Source organism: Solea senegalensis, linkage group LG19 (genome assembly GCF_019176455.1).
Source record: "Solea senegalensis isolate Sse05_10M linkage group LG19, IFAPA_SoseM_1, whole genome shotgun sequence".
NCBI classification, from domain to species: domain Eukaryota; kingdom Metazoa; phylum Chordata; class Actinopteri; order Pleuronectiformes; family Soleidae; genus Solea; species Solea senegalensis.
In genome coordinates this window covers 17,715,770-17,729,079 of record NC_058038.1, presented here as the reverse complement: position 1 = coordinate 17,729,079, position 13,310 = coordinate 17,715,770, and the positions used below count along the sequence as shown (strand labels likewise).

At 42.1% G+C, this 13,310-nt stretch overlaps 2 protein-coding genes across 3 annotated transcripts in view; both read left to right on the top strand.

Moving 5' to 3' along the window:
- Positions 1 to 6,321, top strand: part of LOC122785104 (myosin-9-like) — a 29,179-nt gene extending 22,858 nt beyond the window's left edge. For both annotated transcript variants that reach the window (XM_044050735.1, XM_044050734.1), the window contains 15 exons: positions 26 to 170; positions 252 to 458; positions 567 to 671; positions 792 to 944; positions 1,041 to 1,289; positions 1,408 to 1,620; positions 1,716 to 1,928; positions 2,071 to 2,232; positions 2,354 to 2,482; positions 2,680 to 2,768; positions 2,877 to 3,000; positions 3,123 to 3,331; positions 3,499 to 3,607; positions 4,463 to 4,635; positions 4,762 to 6,321. In XM_044050735.1, coding sequence (XP_043906670.1) covers positions 26 to 170; positions 252 to 458; positions 567 to 671; positions 792 to 944; positions 1,041 to 1,289; positions 1,408 to 1,620; positions 1,716 to 1,928; positions 2,071 to 2,232; positions 2,354 to 2,482; positions 2,680 to 2,768; positions 2,877 to 3,000; positions 3,123 to 3,331; positions 3,499 to 3,607; positions 4,463 to 4,635; positions 4,762 to 4,873 — 2,392 coding nt within the window. In that variant the 3' untranslated portion in view covers positions 4,874 to 6,321. The remainder of the gene's footprint in view (positions 1 to 25; positions 171 to 251; positions 459 to 566; positions 672 to 791; positions 945 to 1,040; positions 1,290 to 1,407; positions 1,621 to 1,715; positions 1,929 to 2,070; positions 2,233 to 2,353; positions 2,483 to 2,679; positions 2,769 to 2,876; positions 3,001 to 3,122; positions 3,332 to 3,498; positions 3,608 to 4,462; positions 4,636 to 4,761) is intronic.
- An 867-nt stretch (positions 6,322 to 7,188) lies between these two features.
- Positions 7,189 to 12,899, top strand: LOC122785105 (mitochondrial glycine transporter A-like). Its single transcript, XM_044050737.1, has 8 exons — positions 7,189 to 7,436; positions 8,918 to 9,025; positions 9,259 to 9,383; positions 9,531 to 9,615; positions 9,926 to 10,105; positions 10,876 to 11,044; positions 11,161 to 11,321; positions 12,040 to 12,899. The coding sequence occupies exons 2-8, from the start codon at positions 9,011 to 9,013 to the stop codon at positions 12,160 to 12,162; spliced, it is 858 nt and encodes a 285-aa protein (XP_043906672.1). The 5' UTR covers positions 7,189 to 7,436; positions 8,918 to 9,010; the 3' UTR covers positions 12,163 to 12,899.
- The last annotated feature ends 411 nt before the right edge of the window (positions 12,900 to 13,310 follow it).

Sequence of the window (13,310 nt, the reverse complement as noted above, 5' to 3'; positions counted from 1 at the left end):
ATGACCTCTACTATGCCTCTTTTAGGAGTAAGCGTGAAACTGAGGTGGCACATCTTAAAAAGACTCTGGATGACGAGGCCAAAGTCCACGAACAGCAGCTGGCTGATATGAGACAGAAGCACAGTCAGGCCTTTGACGAGCTCAACGAGCAGCTGGAGCAGGCTAAGAGGGTAAGTGATCTCCTTAATGACCGTTTTCTCCTTAATGCTTGTTTATTTTTCAATTGCATCAATCTTTGTCCTTCCTTGCAGACCAAAGTGTCAGTGGAGAAGGCCAAGCAGGCTCTGGAGTCGGAGAGGAACGAGCTGGCCATTGAGCTGCAGACACTGATGCATGGTAAAGGAGAATCCGAACACCGTAGGAAGAAGGCTGAAGCCCTGGTCCAGGAGCTGCAGCTCAAATTTTCTGAGTGTGAGCGCCAGAGGGTGGAGCAGGCTGAGAAACTCACAAAAGTGCAGGTATAGCTTTGTGGAATTCTTCTTTCTGTTTTAGAATCTTTAAATCAACAGAGTATCCAATCTCTTTATTTTGTGTTGAATGGTAAATTTGTCATCCTCTCTCTGCAGGCTGAACTGGAAAATGTCAACTGCGTGCTGAGTGATGTGGAGGGGAAATCCATCAAAGCAACCAAAGACTGCTCTGCCGTGGAGTCGCAGCTACAGGATGTTCAGGTGTGCACACGTTTTGTTACGTTCTGTAAAATCAGTAATGGACAAACCAAACAAACAAAAGCGTATGTGTACAAATCAAATGGCTCATAATTCAGCTCTATGTGTCTATGATTACAATAGGAACTACTGCAAGAAGAGACGCGCCACAAACTGTCCCTGGGTACGCGTATGCGCCAGCTGGAGGATGAACAGAATAACTTGAGAGAACAACTGGAGGAAGAAGAAGCAGCCAAGAAGAATGTGGAGAAGCAGCTTCAAACTGTGCAGGCTCAGGTAAAACACGCAAACGTGTCCCTTTATATATTCACATATTCTTATTCAGACCAATGGCTTAGAAATGTTTGAGTAACACCACCTCTTTTTGTACAGCTTGCTGAAATGAGAAAGAAGGTGGAGCAGGAGACAGGGTCGCTGGAGACTGCCGAGGAGGGAAAGAAGAGATATCAACGCGAACTTGAGGCAACAAACCAGCGTCTGGAGGAGAAATGTGCTGCCTACGACAAGCTGGACAAAACCAAGACACGTCTCCAGCAAGAGCTGGATGACCTGCTGGTAGATCAGGATCATCTTCGACAGATTGTCTCCAACCTGGAGAAGAAGCAGAAGAAGTTTGACCAGGTCAGGCAGTCTTCATACTGTAATTGCAAACTGTAAAATTGTATTTTAGGATTAGGACTTCAGGGCGGTTGGATCACATGCATTTCTTCAACTTAAAAAGCTTTTGATTTTCTTTTAGATGTTGGCTGAGGAGAAGAACATCTCTGCCCGCTATGCAGAGGAGCGTGACCGGGCTGAAGCTGATTCCCGCGAGAAGGAGACCCGAACTCTGTCTTTAACCCGTGAGCTGGAGTCTCTGATGGACATAAAGGAAGAACTGGACCGCAACAACAAACTGCTGCGGGCTGAAATGGAGGACCTGGTATCCTCTAAGGATGATGTCGGCAAGAGCGTAAGTGTGGAAGGTGTTGCTTGCAGAGATGTTTTATGTACCTTTGCAGTCCCCTTCCGTCATTGTTCTCCTCTCAAATCGTCCCTCTCACACAGGTCCATGAGCTGGAGAAGTCTAAACGTGCCATGGAGCAGCAGCGAGAAGAGATGAGGACTCAGCTGGAGGAACTGGAGGACGAGCTGCAGGCCACAGAGGATGCCAAGCTGCGTCTTGAGGTCAACATGCAGGCCATGAAGGCTCAGTATGAGAGAGACCTGGCAGGACGCGATGAGATGGGAGAGGAGAAGAAGCGAGCATTGGTCAAACAGGTGCTGATAGTTTATAGACTGACTCTACTTAATACATATCAACGGTTGTCTGCTTCCTGTGGTAAATTGTCTCTTGACTGTTGAAGAATAGAGGCATGTGCGTGCTCTTGGGGGACTTTCAATAATTTGTGCCTCCCTTCAGGTGCGGGAGATGGAGATGGAGTTGGAGGATGAGCGCAAGCAGCGCTCTGCAGCCGTGGCCTCTCGCAAGAAGCTGGAGCTGGACCTGAAGGAGCTGGAGGCGGGCATTGACATGGCCAACAAAAACCGCGAGGAGGCCCTGAAGCAGCTGAAGAAACTCCAAGTGAGTGAAATTGTGAACAAATGATTTGCTCACAATTTCTGTTTGCTTGTTTACGTTCTCTCTTGCGTGTTTTTAAATATCAAGAGCACATTTTGATTTGACTTTATTTTTTCCTCCACAGGCACAGATGAAGGATCTTGTCCGCGAGTTGGAGGACACTCGCATGTCTCGGGAGGAGATCCTTGCTCAGAGCAAGGAGACTGAGAAGAAGCTGAAGGGCATGGAGGCTGACATGATCCAGATGCAGGAGGTTGGCATGCACACATTTTTGAAACTTCACTAAACTTCTCCCCTTCTTGAGGCAAGCGTCCGTTATGTGCTTTAAATAAAAGTGACAAAAACTTGCCTTGTACACTTACCCTCTCGTTTTCCATACAAAACAATATCAACATTACATTGTTGTTTATTGTGTCAAATTGAAATAAATGGCTCTGTGGTCCTGTGCAGGAGTTGGCGGCTGCAGAGCGAGTGAAAAGACAGGCCCAGCAGGAGAGAGATGAGCTGCAGGATGAGATTAACAACCAGGCCGCCAAGAAGTAAGAAATCCCTCAGTGCTCAGTACAATGGCCAAAGTGTCACTTGTGTACATTACTTGTTGTTTACCCACATTTTTATACGTCCCTTTCCTTTTCTTTGTCTCTCAGTGCTCAGGTTGCAGAGGAGAGGAGACGACTGGAAGCTCGTATTGCTCAGCTGGAGGAGGAGCTGGAGGAGGAGCAGTGCAACGCTGAGCTGATCAACGACAGGCTGAAGAAATCAATGCTGCAGGTTCGTAGGCTCACGTTGGTCATTTTATCATCAGCTGTTTTCATATTGGGTTTTTAAGAACCACTGACTGCATTTTTAAGTGTTCAGCTCCAACAGACGAGTCCTTGTTGTTTCTTCCGCAGTCCGACCAGATGAATGTGGAGCTGACCGCCGAGCGCAGCACCTGTCAGCGCGTCGAAGGGGCTCGCTCTCAGATGGAACGTCAGAACAAGGAGCTGAAACTGAAGCTGCAGGAGCTGGAGGGAGCGATCAAGTCCAAGTACAAGGCCAACATGGCCACCCTGGAGTCAAAGATCGTTCAGCTAGAGGAACAGCTGGACATGGAGACCAGGTGATAGCCTCACAGATGACTAACTAAAGATTGTGCTTTTACGTAACAATATATATCATGAGATAAGTCAAAGACATGGCATTAATGGAAAAATATTGCAATACAGTTTTATAGAATGTATTGTGTCATTACTCTTTATCCTAATCAGTGTTGTATTCTTGGCTCAGGGAGAGGCAGACTGCCACCAAGATTGCGAGACGTACGGAAAAGAAGTTGAAGGAAGTCATTCTGCAGGTGGATGACGAGAGACGCAACACTGAGCAGTACAAGGACCAGGTCAGAGGTTTTCCCATCACTCTTCTCAAACGTGTCTTCTTCACAGCTCTAAATTGGTTATTTTTATTTACTATTATCTCTTGTCAGTGTAATGTTTATGTGGATCTATTCATGCTGTGTGTCAGCAAGAATCTGGCAATACCATAAATATCCCCATACAGGGGGGGCTATGCTAAGTATTATGATAAATTATAATCAAGGAGATAAGTCATTTCATCTTTAGGAATTGGAAATTAAATGATAGAGATTTTCTATGTTTTTGCATTGAGGTAAGATGCACTTTTTTCACCTTTTGTCACTTAAATCTTTATTGACAAATTATTGCAACAACAAAAACAAATGCAAACAAACAAGAAAGTTAACTGGGTCTTACAGTCTTGCAGGTTGGTTCAGTCCGGTATCATCGTTCAGAGTCTTGTATAGGATCCATTTTTTTCCCATTTTTTGTCTAGCTGTGCTTCCTGTAGCCTCAGTATGTGTGTCAGTTTTTCCATGAAGAAGATTTCTTCCACAATTTCTCTCCATTGTTCTTTCGTTGGTGGTGTTTCCTTTCCCCAGTTCATAGTGATGGCTTTCTAGCTTGCCACCAGCAGTATTTTGATCAGAAGACACACTTTTAAGACAAAGACTTGGCGTGTAGAAGCTGGTGCAATTTGGTTGGAGTTGTGCTAACTCCAGTCCGTCATCAAGCCATATTTTTTACTTTCAGTCATTCTAATCCAAATACCAAAGATCACAGAATTTCACAGACATAAAAACAATAAAAGTTGCGGTGCCTTAAGCCTTTTGCACACTACTGTGTATAATGTGTGTGAAAAACACAACAGATGTCTATAATGTCTGTTAATATCACAGGTCGACAAGCTGAACTCCCGTATGAAACAGCTGAAGCGTCAGCTGGAGGAGGCTGAGGAAGAGGCTCAGAGAGCCAATGCCAACAGAAGGAAACTGCAGAGGGAGCTGGAAGACGCCACCGAGTCAGCAGACACCATGACCCGTGAAGTCACCACTCTGAAGAACAAGCTCAGGTGAGCAAAGGGGCAGCAGTGACATGGCAACTTTTATTTTTATCCAGGGGAGTTCAGTTTGAAGTGGCTTTAACCACAAGATGGTGCCATTAACACTCACTCACTCATTTCATTCTTCTGTTTCAGACGTGGAGACCTCCCCTTCACCACCCGCCGCACTACTGTTCCACGTGCTGGCATCGAGAGTGATGAGGAGAGCGAGAACAAGATCGAGACGCTCGAGCCCAAACCCGAATGAGCAGCCACCACAACACTTTGATTTGTTAGAACTGCATCATAAATAGACAGATCCAAATACACACAAGCACACATTACTGTACCTGCTGAACAGGGAGGAGCACACTCGACACAAATCACGTGACACTCTTTAACATCGACAATCTATGCATTCTTAACACACTCACACACAAGTACAGACGCCAGTAAACTTGGGACAATCACATGCTGATGAATACACACGTTATTTCCGGGCCCAATTTTTTTTGTTTGTTTCATTTTACATACTCTGGGAAAATTTAAAGAAGCAAAAAATGATATTTTTATAAGGAAACATTCCAGTTCTGATAGTCCTGATCAAGGATCTATTTTTCTAATTGAAGAAAGAGAAAACAAAGAAGGATAAACAAATGAATACCGATTACTGGAAGGGGACCAAAGTAATATCTCGATCTATAGAAATGTATTTTATGCTGAAGTTTTTATAATGGTTAAGAATGGAAGTGCTTCATGTTTATTACGCTTGCGCTCTTGCCTCAGTTTATAATGAAGGTTTATATGCTGAAATGTATTCTATCAATTTAGCTGCAATTAGCACTTGAGACTATGCTTTTGGACTTAATAATTTGTTACATACAATTCATGTCGAAAATTTGAGGCAAATTTCAAGTAACGGATCAGACTCATTGACGCATATTGAAGGCATTTGATTGTGACTGTGCTGAAATATCTTAATTTTGCACTGACATGGTAAGGAAACTTTAGCCTCGACATCATTAACCACTGCAGTTGTGTGTTTAATTGAAACGTTTAATTGACGGAGATTCTTTGGAAAAAATGTGCATGTGCTCGTGTAGCCAGCGCACACACATGCACACACACACTAAGGCCTCAAACGCAGCAGAATTTCCACTGGGCGGGGATGTTGGCTTATTTCTGGACATGCATTGATTTTTATGTTTCTCACTATCAGTGTTTTTGTTATGTTCAGGGTGAAGTTGAATGGGGTGGTGGGGTAGTTAAATACTCACAGCACACACTGTATTCTCAGGGCACAGCTTGCTGAGGGAGACGCAGTTGAGGGTGTAACAAACCAAAGGCAGATTAAGGATATGTTACTCTAACCTATGTTCACTGTAGTCTGACTGGCCTGTAAAGCTTCACATAGACATGCTCATCAGGTGAACAAGCCCATGTCTCGATATCAAACCCTTATCAGGTTGTGCCCAGGGGCAGCTTTTGGCTCACACTGCTGGAAAGTGAGAGGAATTTGTTACCTAAAGAATAACGGTTCATAAGTGAAAACGATTGCTTCTAATGCACTTAAAAAAAAAAAAAAAGGAACTTAAAAGACAAAAGAACATGCATCTCCTCATTTTTAGTAATGTTGGTCTGAGTGCACCTCTGGAATGGAAATCATGTTGTGAAATGTTGGTATTATTGCAAATAAAGAGGCTTTCTAAACTGCTACACGATTGTCCGTGTTTTTATGTCTTAAGACAAGGTTTGTGAATGTGTGAGAAGTCTAAAACCTTGTGTTAACTATGCATTCGCACCAGCAGAGGGCAGTGGGGCTTTCCCACGAGGGGCTATTGGACCACAATCAGGTCCTAACCGGTTTTACCATAGAGTAAAAATATAGTAAACACGGACGGCGACACTTTGGGTGAGAATTCTCTTTAGTATCTAATAGTCTTGTATTATAATAATGATATTTCTGTTCTAGGTTTCATGACATGAGTGGAAGAGGGCATACATTTATGAGTCAAGCTGTTTAAAAAAAGCTGCTACGTTAACTTTTTAACTAATGATGCACAAAACTGATGTGTTCAACCGGCTAAATATAGACGTCAATAGCCCTGGTATTCGTAAATACAGTCCGTGGTGAAAGTAAGTAAGTACAGTTAGAAAAGTACTGTTTCTATGTAAAGGCACTGCTTTTTCTGCTTGTATTTATCCGCATTTCAGTGTTTTTATTTCACAATGTTTAATTTTCTATCCTGGTATTTACTCTGTGGGATAAACAGGCTTCGAAACTGCTGTGTAATTATAAAATATCAACTTTTAAAGATCGTTCACAAGCGTCTTACACATCAAATAATAAGAATATTCTTTTTTATATTCCTGTTTAAACTGAGAACGCGCAGACTCATGTGACAGCCATTAAACAAATGGTGGATACTCCTAAAGTATTTGACCTGTGTCACATTGTCAGTGCAACAGTTTGCCTCATTAATATTCACAACCCGCGTCAGGGCGCGAGTCAGCCAATCAGAGTAGAAGGTTGCTGTCGTGGGCGGGGCTTCGTCACACCGGTCTCGCGCTTTGCAGTAAAACAGGAACCGGCTGGTTTAAGGTCAGACAGACAGACAGACAGTGGTGAATGAGCGGGGTTGACGGTAACGACGGTACAGAGTCACGGTGACACTGAAAGACTTTTTTAAAGATCCTGTAACAGAAAAAGGAGGAGTGAGGTCATAGAGTCTGTGTTGAGGACCGTCCGTTTGTCTGTCAGGGAGGACGAAGAAGAAATCTCTTCACTTCTTTTATTTTGAAAAAGAAGTGACACTCCTGAAGCCTGTCAGGTATTGTCCGTTTATCACCTGTTTACCGTATACTGTAGCGTTACTGTATACTCGTTTAATGGCTGCAGACCTGCAACAATCTCACTGGATACGATACAAAACTAGACAAAATATTCAAAATTCAACATTTGAGCCCTTTTGCAATCCTGCAGAAACTTTCTACGCCCATATTTGTGCATTAGCAAGTGACACTGTGCCAAGTGATAGCATTGAATTTAAAATAATTTGTCCATATTATCAAAGACTAATCGTTATGTTAAGATTGATCAGAATAATTATTACCATTTTGGCCATAACTGAGAAGCGCTATGTTGTGTCTATAAATGTAGTCTTTACAAATGACTCTGTAAATAACAATTTGCTAAACTGGAGAAACACAGTGTTCCATTGACATGTTTCCATCTGAACACAATGTCAAGATAAGAATGCACTTCTTATCGTTGACTTGTTTCTGTCTATACTGCAGTTTTTACGGCTTTTATTGTCTGATGAGCTGATATAATCCACTCCACGTTGGTCCTGTATTGGTCAAAACCACTGGATCAGAAAAATGTGAAATCCTAATACTATCCCTAAATATTACTGAAGTACTTAATTATGAAGCACATGTGATAAAAAATAAAATAAAAGCAGCAACAGCATTTTAACTGAGTCATGTTGCAGGCTGGTTATTTCTTCTTTAAAGAAGCTGAATACTTGTTTTTAGTTGGAGCATGATGTCTTTGAACTGGCTTGTAAGTAGTATTCCTTATGGAAACACAAACAATGCAATTATTCTACTTCTTTGACTGGTAGTAAATGCATCAGTACAAATGTGTTAGTAGTTTAAAGTCAAGAAAAATGTGGAGAAAGGAACTATGAGAGCAGTTTCTCTCCACTCTTTCTTTTCAGGATTTTTTCAGGCATGTCTAAAATATAGCTTGATGACACATAGGAGCTATAATTAATATAAATTGTCCTCAGATTTTGTCATAATGTAAAAAATAAACTCACTTAATCAACGTGTACCCGCGTAACTGCACCTGAGATGTCTTTGTCATGAAACTGTCTTTTACCTTGATGCGGAAACAGAAAAATTGGGGGGAAGATCTGTAGCTAAACCTGCTCTCTCAGAGACAACAGAAATATAATTCAGAAAAGTGAACACACATCGTTACCAGACTTTTTAAGGCATCCGCACAGACTGCGTTAATTTATCATGTGTTCACACTCACGTGAAAAGCATACAGCAAACACTCACTCATCTTAATATTCAGCAGGATGATTTTCGGTTAGTTAATGAGTAGCCGTGTGCTGAGTCAGGCGGTTGCAAATAAGAAGAAGCACAATTTAAGTCAGGCGATCAATGTATTAGCACGGCTGAGCCAGTTGTCCCGTTACTTTCAGGAGAAACTCCCTGGGTGCAAACTGCAACGTGTAGTGGACTGACCTTATTACTGAGAGACTGCTATGTAATGATTTGTAATTTCTTATCTTTGTAGGAATCATTTGCCTTGGCTCCGCAGAAGAGTGTCTGTGTGTGTGTGTGTGTGTGTGTGGGGAAAAACAAAAATCAAGTGTCATCCCGAAGAGCAATGGAGCTGACGCTGGTGAGTTTACATTTGGAATAATGATATAATTATGTGCTCTTTGAATCTGATATGAATCAATGGGTGTGGTGATTTCCTTTCCCCCTTTGAGCAGCGGGAATGTCGTTGTCATTACATAACTAAGTGGAGGTCAGGGCATCCTGACAAAGACACCACTGTGGCACACTGCGAACACTATTTTTACCCTTCTTTCACTGATTTTCCTTTGCTTTTGTGTTTGTTTATGACTTCAGGCTCACCCGGTCATCAAGGCCTTCATGTGTGGTTCTCTCAGCGGGACCTGCTCCACCCTGCTCTTCCAGCCTCTTGACCTGGTTAAGACTCGTCTGCAGACGCTGCAGAGCAGCGCACAGCCTGGGTGAGTTTATCACATGTAGACGGTTATCAGTGTTGCATAACATGCTCCGAGACCTCGTAAAAAAAAAAAAAGAACTGCTGAAGAGAACAGAAACGTTGTGTCTTGTGTCACACATGCACTTTTCATGATTGAATGTTTCTCTTCCAGTTCAGGCAGAGTGGGGATGGTGACTGTGCTCCTGAGTGTGGTGCGGACAGAGAAGCTGCTGGGACTGTGGAAAGGAGTTTCACCGGTTAGAACTCTCTCCTGCTACTCATAACCAAGGATGGCTTCATGCTACTTTTTCATGTCCAACTTGAGTATCTATGATGCCATAATCAGTCCGATACAGTCAGTTTATTTTGAAACCCAAGGTGTTAAAAACACAAGAGAAAAGAAACCCAACAAATTGTTACCAGTATCAGACTGATACCATTACTTATCCTATTGGTTCAACCACACATTTTCTCCATCCTTTCTCCAAAATCTTCATTATGTATTAAAAATGTATCTGTTTCTGACTCAGTTCTCTCTCTCTCTATCTTCTGTGTGTGAACTTCTAGTCATTTGTTCGGACCATCCCAGGTGTGGGCATCTACTTCAGCACGTACTACTCTCTGAAGCAGCACTTCTTTCAGGACAGCAGCCCAGGAGCCGTGGAGGCCATGCTTCTGGGAGGAGGGGCCCGGGCGGTGGCGGGGGTCTTCATGCTGCCCGTCACTGTCATCAAGGCACGCTTTGAGGTAAGCAACGGACAAGAATGTGTGTGCATTGCATGTACATGGTCAATGCCAAGATAGATTTGCCCTCAATGCCCCAATACCATAGTTTAAACTAGTGTCTCAAAACCTGTTTTGTCAGACATGTCCCCTCAGTACTACAGTATGAGCTACGTTCACATTATCATATTATTTGCTTCCAAATAAATTCTGATTATTATACAATAAATACAGATTTAATGAATACGAAAGGCAAAAAGCTTCATGGAGTCTGATATGACTGTTCTTACTCATGTCACATGACTACATGTTGGATAGACAGTATATACAGTATCAAATCTCATTGGAAATCAGAATTGACAATTGGGTTACAAGTGCCCTGAAAAAGTAACATCAATGTGCTCCAGCCAGCCTAGCCCTGGAGCTTACAGTTATTTTTATTTTATTGATAAATAGGTTATTTATTTTCTGAATTGAGTATTTGGCTCAGTGTTTCTCAAACCTAAAAAAATATGTCTTGTCTACAAACCAAAGATATTCAGTTACTGGTCATGGAGGAGTAAAGAAACTCAAAACTGCAAAACTAGTCACATTTAAAGTTGAAATCACAATTTTCTATTAGAAAACAAAGAATCATTAACAGAGTATTAAAAAAGTTGTTTGTTTGAAAGTGGATATTGTTCCTTTATACTGTTATGACTGTTATACTTTTCCATGTAATATTTAGGCATTATAACTGAATAAATATGTGTGCATAATAAAGTAAACTGACTGGTTGTGTCACTGTGCTTCAGTGCGGCAGGTACGGTTATAGGAGTGTGGCTGGAGCTCTGCGCAGTGTGTGTCAGACTGAGGGTCCTGCTGCTCTGTTCTCTGGCCTCATGGCCACTCTCCTCAGAGACGTCCCCTTCTCTGGTATCTACGTCATGTTCTACAGTCAGAGCAAGGCCTTCCTGCCAGAGGGTTAGTAAAAGGCCCACACAGTGATAATGAAGACATGTTTTCTTTAAAAGAAAAATTGCAATACAGTCTGTCCTGTTGTTGTCTTTAATAACCATCTGTCTCTTCATACAATAAAGAAATCAGAATGTCTCCTGTGGCCCCCCTGGCTAACTTCAGCTGTGGGATCCTGGCGGGTGTGTTGGCCTCACTGCTCACTCAACCGGCTGATGTGGTCAAAACTCAGGTCCAAGTGAATCCCCAGCTGAGGACGGCAGAAGCTATCAGATACATCTATATGGTAACTATCTCACTCCTCTTTTACTCAGGTCAAAATTATACTTTTATTATATTAAAACGCCAGTATGTAACGTATGTGGCCAAAACACTGCTTGTATTTCTACCACCCCACACTAGGCTCACACGTCAGCTGAACCTGAAAAAAATTCTGAAACGACAAATCTAGGTCCATATTCCAGCTGTTTTCTCTATTGTAAACTAGTGTGCCCTTCCCTTGGGGCACCAGAGTAATGGTACAGTACGAGTTTGAGCTGATTGGGCGGCAGAAAAGTGTTACTCCCCTTAAAGAAACCAGTGTTTCCTTAACGCCTGCAGTCTATTCTCATAGAAAGTTTGACGTCTTGTTCAGACAAACAGCTACAAACCCATTGTACATTGTGTTGTTGGCTGTTGCTTCGAGTTCAATGTTGTTGTCGGTGCACCGGTACAATGTCACGCTACACTACCAAGTAAAGGCACTGTTCTCAGTCAAATGCAAGCCTGACCTAGGACTTTACCGTTCCATACCGCACCGTACTGTACCAAACCGATCCGTACCATGATGGAAACACATCTTAATCAGCATTGTGTGAACTCTTAAGACAAGCTACACACTACAGCTTTAACATTTGTTTTAAAGTTGCATTTTCAGTTGAACGGATTTGTGTTTAAATTGTTTAGGACATAGAGTGACAGGTTTGTCTTAATGAGTCCTCCTGACCACTGTCCTCTTTTAAAAGGAAAATGGCCTCCAGGGCTTCTTCAGGGGGGCAGTCCCTCGGTCACTCAGGAGGACCATGATGGCCGCCATGGCGTGGACAGTGTACGAGAAGATGATGAACCACATTGGACTGAAGTCCTGAGGAGAAACATGGATGAGAAGCTTGTGGAAAAAAAGTGGAGATGAAAGTCACGTCACTGAATGAAGACAGGAATGTGTGAGAAGAGTGAGGAGCTGCTCCTGCTGCTCCTGCTGCTCCTGCTGCTCCTGCTGCTCCTGCTCCTCCTGCTCCTGCTGCTGCTGTGAAGAGTCAAATGCTTTTAAATGACTTCAAGTATCAGACAAGTGTCAGCAAAGGAGGCTGACACTTGTCTGAATGAGCTGCACGAACATTACAAAAGTGTTGTGAAGTGAAGTGTTTCACTGGGCTTTGGCTGAGGTTCAGTTTTCCGACTTTATGCCTGTGCAATGCCACATAATGTTGACGTTCTACTAATGTTCATTCTACTAAAGTGTTTGATGCCAGTCAGCATTTGGATTCCACTGTTTTAGACATACAGTGAGGAATCATGACTGTCCTCTGGGGTCGGGACATTGTCCCAGATAAAGCTCATATTTCTGTAATGCACTTTAACCTCTCCAGTTCTGTCATGACATCTTTACAACCTGGGGAGGCTTTTCAAGCCTTTCTGATAACACAGTTATTTATACTGTAATATTTTTGTAAAAAAAACAAGATATGTGCTTCTCAGTACATTAATCTGCCTTAAAATATAACACATTTTGATATTTGTTTGACCTTGTTGCTAATATTCATATATTTGCCAGTGTTAAAGTATTTGATCTTTTTCTGGATGACATTAAATGGGGTCAAATACAGTATTTTGTATCATTTGTATTCATTTTTGTTGTAATCTGACTTCAGAAATTATACTATTTCCAGGAGGGCTCATTAACTGTGAGCATACACCGTTTTGTTATTTAGTTGGCTGGATGTACTTATTGGTCAGATAGTAATGGTGGAAAATGTAATACATCAACAAGTTATTTCCTAAAAACTGAATTTTAAGTATGTTGTATAATAGATTCTGCCAGGATGATGGCTTTCAGTTTGAACTGTGGCATAAAAGTATCAGAAGCACTTTCATGAGATAACAAATATAATATGGTTGTTATCTCATGAGAGTGCATTATACTGTATATTTTACAGTATACTGCTACAGATAACCTGTAAAGCCAGTCATTGCATCACTTACTGGCAAGTGAAAGTACGCCTTTGGTTAAAAAAAT

What these genes read in the sequence shown, in the direction of transcription:
- LOC122785105 (XM_044050737.1), top strand. An exon ending in CAGAGCAGCGCACAGCCTGG is followed by an intron (nt 9,384 to 9,530) that starts GTGAGTTTATCA and finishes TTTCTCTTCCAG; the next exon opens with TTCAGGCAGAGTGGGGATGG. An exon ending in CAAGGCCTTCCTGCCAGAGG is followed by an intron (nt 11,045 to 11,160) that starts GTTAGTAAAAGG and finishes CATACAATAAAG; the next exon opens with AAATCAGAATGTCTCCTGTG.